The sequence below is a fragment of the Euwallacea fornicatus genome, chromosome 32 (genome assembly GCF_040115645.1).
Source record: "Euwallacea fornicatus isolate EFF26 chromosome 32, ASM4011564v1, whole genome shotgun sequence".
NCBI lineage: Eukaryota > Metazoa > Arthropoda > Insecta > Coleoptera > Curculionidae > Euwallacea > Euwallacea fornicatus.
Genome location: NC_089572.1, coordinates 1613431 through 1627494, shown reverse-complemented (window position 1 = coordinate 1627494; position 14064 = coordinate 1613431). Strand labels below are relative to the sequence as shown.

Sequence of the window (14064 nt, the reverse complement as noted above, 5' to 3'; positions counted from 1 at the left end):
GGTTATCTTTAATTCCACTAGTAGCATGCGGACTCACACATCCCAGTACATGTTTAAATAAATAAATAATACGCCATTGCTTTTATCCCAAGTAAAAATTGTTTTTGGAAATTCAACTTTATTTAGAAGAAAAACATTCACTTGACTCTTTTTTATCCGACGCATCGCTATCTTCCCAATGAAGGATTATTGGAATATAGTTTACATGAGGAACCATATTATTTTTTCATGTATTATACCATTACGTCTTGAAAGATAATAAAACACTTATGAGCGATGCTGTATATGAGTCCAATAAAATATGTTTTTCCGTTAATTAGAAAGTTTTTTTTTACTTTTAAAGTGCATTATCTAAATTAAGAGACTCTATACATCTACATGATATTAACGCATGCGCTTGGGGGCAAAAAAACAAGTTGTAGGCTTTCTTCTCAAGTCGCTAAAGACACTTCTTTCTCAATATTCAGTGAAGTTATTTCAGGTTTTGAAGGAAAATTAGTCACGGAAACTCGGCTTGTTTCTTATCGAAAATTCAGTCGAGTTGACAAAAGTCACATCAAGATTTAAAAAAAGTCGCTCTTAGCATTTCAGGTCACTACTTATTCAAAATTCAACCATCAAAAGTACCTGTGGCATCTTCAGATCCATACCTTCTCGTCAGGTCTATAAGACGAGGGATTAACGAAAACTCATGTCATGTTAGGATTATTATAAAGCGCAGACAAAAAAATTCAGATGTTAGCTTATCATATAATCAAAAATTCAGAAAAATAATCTCTGTTGTGTTTTAGGATCGGGTCAGTTCCTATTTAGAATTCTTTCACGATAAGGAAAAGCAATCTGGGAGATTCCTATCCAAGATTCGCTCTAGTTAACTGCAGCTTCTTTAGATTTGCGTCAAAATGTAGGAAAAGAAATTCAGGTATCTAGTTTTTACATCAAAAATGTAATAACGAAAACTTGTGTTGTTTCTTTCCTGAGATTGAGTTAAGGTAACCCTGTTCCTTCAGGTTCGGATTCTTTCCTATACAAGTCAATCGTCAAATCAATTCGATTTTTTCAGGCTTAGATCATTATACCTTAATAAAAAAACAAATGAACGAAGCAAACACGGATATTTTTTTACGAAAAATTCAATAGAAGTAACTGTTCTAAATTTCAGGTATAGAAGGCACTTAAATCAGAAATTCTTCTTTAAAAAATTTGAAAAAGTGTTCATGTTCAATCTAGATTGAAAGCGGAAGTGTATGAAAATTGACGAAAAATTTTCTTTCTTTTGAATAGTTCTACTCTTACCAGAAAATCTAAAATTCATCTTCTGAATGGCACAAAATAATCAACAAAAAAATACCTCCCTCTACTTGCCGTTTCGATTTCCCTATTCGATTTCCTGTCCTGATTTCCTGCTTGTATGCCTACCATGTATTAGGTTTAATTATACATCAATATCTCTGTAATGTGTATTGATAACTCGAATTGGATAATTACGCTTTAACCCATAGCAACCATCAAAATTCTATTGACTGAGTGAAAGTTTAAGCCAGAATGGAATACATTAAATATCCAGCACATTTTTAAATGCTATTCAGGAATTCGTGATGGTATTCTAGATGGAAATTTTTCTTGCTGCCTCGAGTTTTGTTTATCTTGAGGCGACACTTCTCGACAAAAACGTAATGTCTCGACAGCAATGAAACAGTCCCTCATCTTATATTGTAATGTAGGATTCTAATAATATTAAATATTCTAATCTGTGGCGCCATCTTATGTCAACCTTGGTTCGTTCAACAATGTTTAGTTTTTCTTTCTTGCAGTGTGCATGGTGGTTCGGATCAGCGCTACTAGATGTCATACAGTGATAAGCCATACTTACTGTGGATCCCCGTTACATTTATTGGTGATCATAACTAACGGTAAGAGAGTCGCGAGACGTGAACAAAACGATAAAAAATTATCGAGGACTTGTAACTACTCTAGAACCTGAAATAGGACTAGGTGAAAACATTCCTTTTCTTCTTCCTTAGCTACTTGAATAACTACATTCAGCATAATTAAAAGCCAAATATTTTCAAATGCAATAGTTTTCGAAAAATCTACTCAAAAATGCAAAGAAGTCGTAGCTTTTACATTTTTCTCAATTGTGGAAAAAAATAGTACTATACGTGTAGGTACTATACTTTATGTTTCGGTCCAAAAATAGGTAAATTTTCTATCCATTTAATTGTGAACTATATTGACATAAACGACAAATTAATTTCTCCAAAAAATTCTACAACTTAGTACTAATGGCAACATTGCTAAATGTATCATTCATTAAGCTGTTTGTTATCATTTATTATATCCATCTTAGGCTTAGTTTTTTAATTAGTTGTTTTATTGTGTGGCTATTTGCGATCACTTTCATTCCTTATCTATGTATAATTATCAGTTGCAACCAGGGGAATGACCTCAAACTGGATTTGCTTGCAAATTTACATTTTATAACTTTACTATTTACTTATTATTCATGGACGGTACTTTTGCGTCTTAATGACCTCTTACTCTGTTTCATTGAAACCCAGAGAAACGGAACGAGTAACACTTTGCACGCTCAGTATTTTTTTCGACCATTCAATGACAATTGACAGTGATTAGTAGGTGACAGCTGTGCTTTGTTTATATTTAATTTTTTTAAGTAGGAAAAAAAGGTAAATACATTAATTTTAAGCTAAAATTACCAAAAAACGAGGTCACAAACCTCCTCGAATTCCCTTAATCCGCCTTTAAATGACATGATATACTTTCGTGAAGGTTTCCGCCTCTAACCTAAAAATAAGCTAACTTCAATTCATAGCAATTATCTTTAGTTTTCAGCCCTAAAATTGTTGCATCATGGACGTAGAAGACGAGGCGAATTCATATTTGAAGTACCTAAACGACGCTGAAGCCCCGAATGCTTATTTACTGGAAAATAATGAAGGAGAGCTCTTCTCAGTTGGACCTATCTTCACTGATATTGCCACCACTGATTGGCCACAAGAGGGGTTTCCATTACTGCTGACTCAATCCCTTATTCCCGAAGGTATGCCTTCTAACTCATAGTGACATAAATTCACTAAACTCCTTATAGAGGAGTGCAATAATGCCATAAATATCAGTACTCACTTAACCAGCACTGAAATTGAAGATTTACCCTCTTCAGCTACAGAATTGCCTGAATTGATTAGAGACAATGATGAACCAATGCTTGATCAGGCAAGCAGTTGTCTGTCATTTGACAGTAATGAGTTAGAAGTGCCCAATTCTGTGATTAATGATATGGGCACAGTACAGCTTCAACAAAAAATTATTCAGTTAGTGGATGCTGACGGCACTCCCATACCCATTAACAACTCAGTATTTGCTACAATAAACTCTTCACTTAACCAGCAACCAACGGTTGAAGCTCAAAATTCTCCAAAAACAGTGGATGATTTGTTCTCAACAGTTTTGGCCAATAAATGCAAAATTTGTTCATATTTGTCTGAGGACATACAGCAAATTAAAAGCCACATAAATGTGAAACACTTAAATGTGGAAATGCCAAGTGGTACTTCCTTACTGCTTTCTAATTCAACGAAAGACCTCACTGAGGTGAAGAAAGAACTTGTTGTATATGTCTGCAGTGAATGCCATAAAGTGTGCACCAATAAGAATGATTTGCGGGAGCACATGATTGAGGTATGAACTTGAATGATATATTTCCACTAAATAATTTTCATTGCAAAGAGACAGTATTTTACCAGGGAAAGGTTACTCATGGCAATAACAGTACAAAAGGTAGTTAACATAATTTACATTATAGTCTATTTCATTCTATGCATTACTATGCTATGCTTCAATATCTGTCATTTTGTTTTTGATATCTACTCATATTGCTTCATAACTGACATCAATTCATCACCAATTTTTAACATTTATTCTTAGTCAATAATAGTCTTTTTGAATTTATGTTATTTTAAAATGATTCTAATTAAGTACTAATAAGTTTATTGATTGAACTGGTATATTATTGAGTGTCATGCTGCTGAGCGCATAAGGTTAGTTTTTTTTTATGGCAGCCTATTTAAATGTTACCAATCAGCCATGAGGTGGTCTTTCCTTTGATATTATATAAGGTAGATATGAAACAGTGTATTTGCAAAAGCAGTCACTGAGCAAAAATTGTAGTCAGGAAACAGTTTAATTGACTTTCAATATGTTACTTTTCAGTCTCATGGTTTGGTAACTGAACCTGAACCACCTGATCCTTCTTCCACGTTTAAGGAAACAGAGAATAAACCGATCAGAAAGGCTGAAGCTTATTTGGATGATATTAACATTGGCCTAGTTAGAAAACAAGAGAAATTCTTGCAGCGACTGAAGTAAAGCTCGTTTTAGATTAGCCTATTTCTTGCTCAATCTTTTCTTAACCAAATTGCTACTCACAATGAACAATTTTTACTGTACTTGACACTGGAAATTTGACGTAGTTACTTTAAAAATTGTTCAAAAATTTATACAAGAAATTAAATGATGTAAAACGAACTTAAGAGGGTTAAGACCCAACCAACTCAAACAAGTTAATTTAAATTGAAGTTTTTAGATGTACAGTCAAAGGTTGTCTCGCAGGATTTCCCTCACATGAGCTTCGCAACAAACACGAAAAACTGCATGTGGGTACTGCAAAGAACATGTTTAATTGTGCAGACTGCAACAACACTTTCAGGCTGTGGAGCATAGCCCGAAGTCATATGTACACTGACCATGGAATCGATTTCGGCATGGTCGTATGTCCCATGTGCAACATTTATAAGAGTTATAAGCCCGGTGAGGTCATGCTGCTGATAAAAAATAAACAAATAAATAAATTTCAAGCGTCTGGGAACAATACGCGAATTGATATAAATATGTTGTGATTCAAGTTCGACACATTTCAGCCTTGTTTTTATCGGTATAGAAAATATGAATTTAATATTTTACTTCTAAGTATCCTTGTATACATTTTTAATTTTTCACCTTGGGGAATGACGAGTTTTAGGGCTCGTGTTTTATGAGACTGAAAACTGATCAATCTTTCGTGGTTCACAGAAAATAAAATACAAAGTAGTCGAACAAACAATTTTGCTTTTGTGTCAGCCCTATTTGATTTTTTCCTATATCAATATATGTTTATATGTTTGAATGTAAATTGTTTTTTGATATATTCATTTTGTTGACTCTATCAGACTCTCATACAGACGACTTGCGATGCCCTAAATATTTCTGTTATTATTCTCCAAAACTTAAATATCATTCAAAGGACATACTAAAGTAATTTTGTCTTCTTCAAGAGAATCTGTCAATCCATTTGAGCGTTTTGCAGTCTCAAAGTTGTTAATAAAATTCGCCCGATATATCTATATATCATGCGTTATGTATATTACTGCCAGTAAATTGATAATTATTCTCACAATCAGACGCTTCCACATTTGAAATCGTGAGATGAACATAATCATATAATCCTTTTAGTTAGAGTTCTCAAACACATGATGATCCATTCAGAAGACAAGCCGTACCTTTGTGCAGACTGCGGCAAAAAATTCAAACAATTAGCACAACTTAAAAACCATGAAGCTCTACACAAAATCCCTGAAGATGTAATGATGACATTGTTATTAGTACATTTGTTATAACATTAATATTTCAGATGCCCACGTGGTCGACGGTGAAGCAATGCCCGAAATGCTCAGAATTTTTTTCAAATTCAAAGAGCCTGAAATGTCACATTAAAACTATACACGAGCAAATCAAGCCGTTTATTTGCAACATTTGCGGGCATAAAAGTTCGCGAAAAGCCATGTTGGAGGTGCGTGTCTGTAAGTGATTCTATGAGATTTTTAAATAGTAAATTTTAGCTTCACATGAGACAACACACGGCATCAAAGCCTTATAAGTGCGATTATTGTAATTTTCGCACGGGTGATCATAATAGCCTTCGCAAGCACTTGATGAGGCATGAGGGGGTACCGTTTTTGTCATATATAAATTTAGATGATACAAAAGAATTAATTTTAGATGGTTACTTATCAATGCCCTTATTGTCCATACTCGTGTATTCAAGCCGTTTCAATTAAAACCCATTTACAGTCCAAACATAAGAGCAAATCGGGAGTGTATAGTTGTAAACATTGCTCTTATACCACCATCAATGAGTCGTCCCTAAGGATACACGAAAAACGACATATGGCTAAGTCTGCTCAAGGTGATAATGATATTAATTGAGTCATCATATATGTTTTCTTTGTTTTTGCTATGTTGCAGTTGCTTCCAACGAGATAGAATCTCGAAATGGTGCAGATGTGGATTTGCCAGTAGGTTTTTTGATATTAAAATATTATTTTTTTAGTGGCATAACTGAAATTACAGACTGACGAGGAGACGCAAAGCTGTTTTCTGAGCGGCGATCCGCAATTGGAGGAAACAGTAGACAAAGGGGGCATTACCATTCCGGCAGGCCTGGAAATGCCTCTTGTCTCATAACTTTCAGACTGAGTTTTATTACATATGAAATAAAGAAATAAATATATAAATTGTTAATAAAAAATAGAAATAATTTTATTACTACCTGAGCTATTAATGTTTTATATGTTTCGTTTTTTTCACATAGCTTTAAATTGGGGGTGTTGGGAGGTTAACACCTATAGGTAAGGGGATATATGTGCATAATATTTTTTTTGCAAATACGGAGTGCTTCTTTCATAAAAAGAGGCTTAATTTTGTTCTCAATCTTTCAGGACTGCCATATTTCCCTCATTTAACTGAAACAACTCAATTTGCAGTTTGTTACATGTGCACTGAATGCGGCAATGTATATAAAAGCAGTAGCGGCCTCTCGAGACATCAAAGATTCGAATGCGGCAAAAATCCCTCCTTTCAATGTGGACAATGTCGACGCCAGTTTAAACTAAAAGCCAATTTGAAAAGACATCTGAAAAATCTCCATTCCAGCGTTTAAATTTTTGTAAAAATACATTAAATTTCTATAATTATTCAGTACCTCGTTTTATTTCGATCTTTTTTACAGGGTGTCCTAGGTAAAAATGAAAAAATTACGCGTCACATCTGAAAAAGAAAGTTATATTTGCGTTCCGTTCCGAATAACGTCCCCTTTGTTGAGGCGGTGGGATGGCACACTTTTCTCGATTAAAACTAACTGCAAATAGCATTCAGCCTCTGCTAAGAACTTAGAGGAAAACACTTGTTAAAGTTTCAGTGACAAATCTGCCACCATTTTAAGACTTATTATCATAATTTGGACTTTTTGTCACCGAAACTTTATAAAAAACTGTAAAATCGGGCCTTTAAAGAAGGGCAAATATTATTCTCAATGAATTTTAACTGAGAATAATTAATAAATTCTAATGCTCTATTCCACTAGTTGATATTCCCAAAAATAAAAGAAAGAATTTTTGATCCGCCAAAAGATACAGAAAAGAGTTTAATAAATAACAGATATTACATATGATTACTTTATTGATAATGAACTTATAAAGCAATGGTATCGACTGTAAAAATGTTTAACAAAGTCGACTTCTACCCGTTTAAGTCTTAAAATTACTTAGCCACCTATTGGTTTGGCTATTAGATTAAATCATTAATTGACTTTACTTTGGATTTTTAACGACAAAATTCAACATTCCACAGTATCTACATATTTAATATCAATTATCATCATAGGTGTAACCAATTACGCGGGGTCACCTTCAGCAAGTTCAGTGAAATTGACGTGATACTTCTAATGAATTTAAATAAAACATTCTGTATATACCACTAATTATCACTGTTTCTTGGTACCATTATTTGCAAGTGATATTCTCATCTCTAGGAGATATTTTGCTGTATAGTGAAAAAAGTGTGATCGATTGTTTTTGCGATGTTATAGTTGTATATTATTATATTTTTATTTGATGCTTCATATTTTCATCATATCTGTATTATTCATATGTATCTGGCATTTGTATTTTTATTTTGAAATTTGCTTATTGATCAGATTTGTCATACTTTTTTTTACGACCAAGCAAGTTTAGAGCCTCGGGTATCATTGATGTAATTGCCCCTTGCTATTGTAGGAATTGGAAGGCTCCTACTTGAAAAGTTAGAGAAACTTGATCATAAAATTAATTATCTAACGGTTATTGTCAACTCTACTAATATACCAAGTAATGAATTGGAGGATCAAACCGAGGTAATCTCAAATCAGTTTTCGACACGTGAAGAGTTAGAGAAGTTCGAGAGGCAACTTAAAGATGAGATGTTTTTTAAACAAATGGTGAGTTTATTAGTGTAACGACGCTGTGTAACCCAACTGTATTTCTCATTTCCTATAGGTCTCGTTTCTATCGACTGTGGGTGGCAAAGACATTTTTGATACGACCAGGAGGTTGATGTCCAGACTATTAAAACATGAACTGAGCTTAATATTAAACTGGACCGGCCGGCAAGGAAAAATATCTTTCCAATCATATACGGAAATAAATAAACTCATATTGAGTAAGTAGACTGTTTATTATTTGAAAAAAACCATATAGGAACGACATTCTTATAAAAATTATCAATATATTTTAGCCGCTGTTCGGAAACATCCGTTGGGTTCCGCAGCTACCGAAAAAGAAGTTGAATCAGTTATCAAAGCCTGGCTAAGAAATTCATACGACAGAGAGGGGGGAAGGCAAAAACGGAAACAGCAGGCTACATGAAAAAACATGTTTACCATATTTTTAGTTTAGTATATAACTATAATTATAGGCATAGCCAGCAATATTTTAAGAAAAACACTAAAAAAGCCATTTCTTCAGACCGTGTGTTGGACATTTCAGGGGGTTCCTGTATGGAACCTCTAGATTCAGGCCAGGTGTTCTTGTACATATCGCAACTTTATTTCAAAGAAAGAAGGAAAGTTATACTTAATGAGTACTAAGTAAACTACTTGCAACACAAAGCAGACTTAGGTATCTATTTTCCATCCTCTCAAGTCCACTATATTACTTGGACCTCCTTGGTTTCTGGACGTACGTTACTACTAGAATAATTTAAGTCATTGACGATTGTGTTAATCTTGGAGGATTAGGAAAGTTTCATCATATTTCTCCTGTAACAATAAGGCTCCCCGTAAAACTGAGGTTGCTGCTAAAAATCCTCCATCTAGAAATAACGTTGCTGGTAAACTCCCTGGTCTACATGAGCGAGGCATTGTTTTGTTCCGTTCTGTTGTAGATGTAAGACACTTCTTTCCCCTTGACTACGCCTATGGGCGTAATATGTTTTATAAATCATTCTATGAAAATGGAACTCGTGTTATTAATGGATGCTGTATTTATTATTACATTGTGTTGTTGTAGTAATGTTTTTATTAAAATAATATTTCTAGCATTTGATTTTGTTTTTGAATGACCTAAACATTTCTTTTTTACATTTGATTCCTTCGTCGTGTCTTTGCAAGGACGATTCAACAGCTGCAACCGTCGTACCGTCCGTGCAAGTATGCCATGAGTAGTTCCATTGATATGAGTTGTTTCGGGGACTTCACCCAAAATTTTGGGTCGTTAAAAATTCTAATAAAAGTGCAGCTAAACTGATATTTACATGGTATCTTGAATGAAGCCCGATCTTGCTCTATTTAATGGCACGAATTTGCATTATTCCGAATTTTGTTCTTTTTTTCTGGTTATAGAGAAATTTAGTTTACCATTGTACATCACTTCTACCAAGTTTCGATATACCATTTCGTTCCTCTAAATTTCGGCTTCAAATGACCTCTTCAGGTATTCATCCACAAGGGAATGTGCTATATTTCAATAAGATGAATTCAAATGTGGAAAAATATATCTATTTGTTAAAATTCTCCTCTTAATTTATGCCGCTCGAATTAACAAAAGATCGTTTTCTAGTGTTCCAGTATCGATGTTCCCAATGTTCCAGGACTTATCAAAGTTCGAGCACCCTTTCCAGGCATTTGAGGTACGAGTGCGGCAAAAATCCTACGTTTCAGTGTCCGCATTGCCCGCACAAGAGCAAACTCAAGGAGAATCTGAAAAGACACCTGAAGGCACGTCATTCCATCCCTTAGCAAATATAACAAATGAATGAAAAAATAATAATAAGCTGCTCCTGAAATGGACTGCAGTGGTTGAGCATGAAAATTTTTACCTATTTCAGTTTAGCCGATGGTTGTGTTGTATACAGCGTGTCAATTTGAAAACGGAACGCCCTCGATATTTCGGTTCTCATAGAAAATACGTAAATATACGAAAAAAGTCAATTTTATTTTCAAGGGGGACATTATTAGAGGCGATTTTCTCTAAAATGGTACACACCCATTAGCGGGAAAGGACACAACAACTAAAATCTTGAATGGGAAGGGGGATTGAGTTGTACCTCATTTGAATGGTTTTTCAATTACTTTTCCCAAATTAACTGTTTTTTTTTCTTTGAGAGGTTTTAGTGCAATCGCGTCCAAATCGTAAACAGGCTTAGGCATCAACTGCATTGTATAAAAATTGTTTATTAATGTTTTAAGTGTTCAAAATGCCATCCATTATTTTCTAAACAGTAAAAAACGTTTTTTTTACAATTCAGTCGTACTTAAGCTTGTTTATGATTTGGACATGATTACACGAAGACCTCTTAAAGAAAAAAAACAGTTACTTTGAGAAAGGTAATTAAAACGCCTTTTAAATGAGGTGTAACTAAACCTTTCTTCCTATTTAAGATTTTAGCTGTCGATTCCACCCTCGTCAGAGGGTGCATGCAATTTAATAAAAAATAGAATACAGGATGTCTAATATGAAATCGACGTGTTTTTACATATTTACAAATTTTCTGTAAGGACCGAAGTATCGAGGATGGTTTATTTTCAAATTGACACGCTCTATAGGATGTTAAATATAAGAAAATGTACAGGATGTAGTTGTGTTTTATTTGTATGATTTTTAGTAATTGATTAATTCGGGGTTTCATATGCGTATTTACAGTTGCTCATTTTCTCGTAGACGAATTCGAGTGTCTTCAATGCGCCAAAGTTTGCCAAAGTGCCCGAGCTCGCTCGAAGCATTTGAGATTAGAGTGCGGAAAAAATTCCACTTTTGTCTGTCCCTATTGTCCTCAGAAGAGCAAACGTAAAGAGAACTCGAAAAGCCACCTGAAGACTCAACATTGTTATGTTTAATAAAGATAACAAATATATCAAGATTAGCAATCTGAATATATTAGTTTCACTTGAACAGCGTTATAAGCGAACATTTAGCATTCTCTGTAGTTATATCACGAAATTCAGGATTACTAAAAATCCAAACGTCCGCTGTTGAATTTCGACTTACCCTTCTTCAGATACATGGTCATGTCCGTATCATCAGATTGGCCCTAAGGAGGTAAAAATCTCTTGATCGCGTTCGCTTACAAATGTAAGGTACCCTACAGAAGGCATAGCAGAATAATCTCTGATGAAATTGACGGCAAACTGAAGGGGCATATAAAAGTTTAATTATTGCGAATTCTCCGCGAACAACCCCCCAAAGTATTTTTGTCACATTTTGACGGGTTGTATGGGATACCGCACGCTCGAGGCGCCACACCGAAGCAAAACGTTTGATTTTTCCATTGTTTAGCAAATATTAAAGAGCCGAAATTTGCAATATGTTTACGCGATGTATCGGGTGTTCCTTCCACCACACGCACTGTATGCAGATGCACCAAGTATAAATATCGGGGAGGATCAAGTTGCTCCTTCGGCCATAGACGAGGAGCGGGGAAGATCACTTCGTCCATCACCTAATCGCCTTTGTTGAGGTAGAAACCTTCACAGCCAAACAGGTTCTTTCAAACCTTTGAGTTGTGCATCGAAGAAATTTTGTCAAAAAAAAATTTTTTTCTCTACCCTTTAGCACTATTTTTGTACAATGTATGAAGCTTTAAAAGCTCTTAAACATTCAAATATCTTTTTTATTACTTCTGAGATATTAAACTTCAACCAGGAGTTACATGTATAATTTTCATTGTGCCTTTCCGAGCTTGACCGTTTAGAAAAAAACTTTGAAGATTATGTAACTAAAGCTCACCATTGATATTCCAGGTCCCATTTCCGCTGAGCTGAAGAACGAACTCATGAAAATTCGTTTAGATATTTCGACTATAAAAGCCGATATCGCACTAATAAAAAGAGATGTAAAGAAATATTTCATAATGGATCATGCGAGCTTAATGAGCCAGTCTCATAGAGGTCAACCTCAGAACACCCCTGCTACTAAATCGAACACAGCTGAAATGTTCCCATCTAAGGGGAACCTTCTAGATAAGTTTAAATTCCCACTTTCGGAACAGGACGAGATTGAGCGGTTAGAGGAAACTCTGAGGCTCGATCCGGAGTTCAGACAACAAATGGTAACTATGGCGGTAAAGGTATGATCTGCTTAGTTTCCTTTTGCTCGCTTACAGATCTACTATTTTTCCCAGATAAGCGGCACAAGAGGGGACGAAGATGGCCACAAAGTGGCCTATAAACTTGCAGACGCGTTATTTAGATCAAGCCTCTTGATGCAGTTTTCATGGACAGGGGTGTCGCGAGGAAAATTGTTGGAAAAAAAGCCTTTTCAGAACTATATACACATTTTGAATGTCTTTTTCGAAGTAGTGACTAAGGCGGACAATCGCTTCACCATACAGAAAACGAAGAACGTTTTTAAAGACGGACTATTGAAACATGCCCGTAAAAGAAATGAACGGAAACGCCAGTAAGTAATGAGAATTTGCGTTTTTCACAATAGATGGAATAAATGAGACATTTTCAGGGGATTGTACGAACGAATTGAGGGCGAGAGTTGCGCAGTTGAGGATTCAACGGTGAATAACGAAGAAGAATTATTTTTCGAGAACACCGAAGAAGGTAATGAATATAATGTTTCTGAGAACGAGGCAACTAAAACTCGTTGAGAAATCGTTCAAGAGTTTTTTTGCACAATCACGTAGTGCGATATTTTAATTCGAAATGTTCAATGTTATTGTAGGTGATGTGGACATGCCACATCAGTAGTGCCTCATCGGGAAATAGCAGTTTGTACATTTTTAATGTATAGAATTAAGCTTTATTTGTTTATGGAGCCAATACTGGTATGAAGAAAGTCAGTTCACTTGTGAGGATAATATTAGGTGTAGAGAAAATAAAATTCACGATACAATTGTGTAACAATAAAGTATATTAGTTAAGGAGAGAAGTGAGGGTAATTATTTTATGCCATATACAAAGTGATCCAATCCTATCAATTGTGGCACAACTCCCCGAGATTATAGCAATAAAAGCTTGAAAAATGGCAATAAGTGGGCAGCTTTTCAAGCCTTTTTCATATTTCACATAAAATTACTAGTCGACCTCACCAAAGATAAACACCATGAATTTAGTCGAACGTGAGTTTCTTCCCAAAATGGTGAAGGGCATTTTTGAGTGTTCTTATAGCTTATTTTGAAGAACAAAGAAAATAGGAAAAATCATAAACCTTGCGAATAATAATAGTTTGTCGAGGCCAAAGCTAGAAATCAATTAAAGTAGCTCAGGAAATAAAGGCGGGAAATGAGGGTCGGAAGGAGAGGTATGTAACGTATCATCTCACACCCCGTAACGAAATTAGTAGTGTCAATCTTGCGTACATGGCTGCAACTAAATATTTATGCAAAATGCTCTATTTGACTTCACATTTTGGGAACTCGCTTTATTTCTTAAAATTCTACACTTATTTTCTTTTAGGATCCACTTACCACTGCGATAATTGCTCGAAGACTTACAGGACATTAAGTGCCATGAGGTCCCATCTTAGCAAAGATTGCGGTAAGGAAAAGGTATCCTGCCCGTTGTGTTGCAAAAAGTTTACCAGGAAAACTTCCTTGAGAACGCATTGTTCCAATATTCATAACGTCAATATAGGGCTCTAGTAAAACCACAAGATTTTTTTTTATTGTTGAATTTTGCAAATAAATCTATTACTCTTGTCTTTGTTCATTTTACAAAAAAATCTCTAAAACTTGCAAGAACTACATTTT

At 34.8% G+C, this 14064-nt stretch overlaps 2 protein-coding genes and 1 long non-coding RNA gene across 8 annotated transcripts; all 3 read left to right on the top strand.

Annotated features, from left to right (window-relative positions):
* Positions 1 to 2537: 2537 nt before the first annotated feature.
* On the top strand, positions 2538 to 7032 carry LOC136348204 (zinc finger protein 58-like). 5 transcript variants are annotated; one of them, XM_066298842.1, is made up of 11 exons: positions 2538 to 2687; positions 2847 to 3061; positions 3110 to 3699; positions 4231 to 4382; positions 4604 to 4827; positions 5509 to 5636; positions 5687 to 5845; positions 5895 to 6002; positions 6055 to 6241; positions 6301 to 6350; positions 6819 to 7032. In XM_066298842.1, the coding sequence occupies exons 2-11, from the start codon at positions 2872 to 2874 to the stop codon at positions 6945 to 6947; spliced, it is 1917 nt and encodes a 638-aa protein (XP_066154939.1). In that variant the 5' UTR covers positions 2538 to 2687; positions 2847 to 2871; the 3' UTR covers positions 6948 to 7032. The 5 variants fall into 5 exon arrangements, with proteins under 5 accessions (XP_066154939.1, XP_066154944.1, XP_066154943.1 ...); XM_066298847.1 differs by lacking the exon at positions 6819 to 7032 and adding an exon at positions 6386 to 6592 and having other exon boundaries at positions 6301 to 6330; XM_066298846.1 differs by lacking the exon at positions 6819 to 7032 and adding an exon at positions 6406 to 6592.
* Positions 7033 to 7852: 820 nt separating this feature from the next.
* On the top strand, positions 7853 to 9408 carry LOC136348147 (uncharacterized). The gene is made up of 3 exons (XR_010733590.1): positions 7853 to 8308; positions 8367 to 8529; positions 8605 to 9408. It is a non-coding gene; the product is annotated as an uncharacterized lncRNA (long non-coding RNA).
* Positions 9409 to 12074: 2666 nt separating this feature from the next.
* On the top strand, positions 12075 to 14015 carry LOC136348187 (uncharacterized). 2 transcript variants are annotated; one of them, XM_066298812.1, is made up of 4 exons: positions 12075 to 12414; positions 12469 to 12764; positions 12822 to 12916; positions 13038 to 14015. In XM_066298812.1, the coding sequence occupies exons 1-4, from the start codon at positions 12139 to 12141 to the stop codon at positions 13061 to 13063; spliced, it is 693 nt and encodes a 230-aa protein (XP_066154909.1). In that variant the 5' UTR covers positions 12075 to 12138; the 3' UTR covers positions 13064 to 14015. The 2 variants fall into 2 exon arrangements, with proteins under 2 accessions (XP_066154909.1, XP_066154910.1); XM_066298813.1 differs by having other exon boundaries at positions 12075 to 12432; positions 12487 to 12764.
* Positions 14016 to 14064: the final 49 nt, after the last annotated feature.

Bases quoted from the DNA above. Each gene is read 5' to 3' on its own strand.
- LOC136348204 (XM_066298842.1), top strand. From the start codon at position 2,872: ATGGACGTAGAAGACGAGGCGAATTCATATTTGAAGTACCTAAACGAC. The intron at 4,828-5,508 runs GTGAGGTCATGC...TAATCCTTTTAG, and splicing joins TTATAAGAGTTATAAGCCCG to TTAGAGTTCTCAAACACATG. The intron at 6,003-6,054 runs GTACCGTTTTTG...AATTAATTTTAG, and splicing joins ACTTGATGAGGCATGAGGGG to ATGGTTACTTATCAATGCCC.
- LOC136348187 (XM_066298812.1), top strand. From the start codon at position 12,139: ATGAAAATTCGTTTAGATATTTCGACTATAAAAGCCGATATCGCACTA. The intron at 12,415-12,468 runs GTAACTATGGCG...GCTCGCTTACAG, and splicing joins CGGAGTTCAGACAACAAATG to ATCTACTATTTTTCCCAGAT. The intron at 12,765-12,821 runs GTAAGTAATGAG...AGACATTTTCAG, and splicing joins AGAAATGAACGGAAACGCCA to GGGATTGTACGAACGAATTG.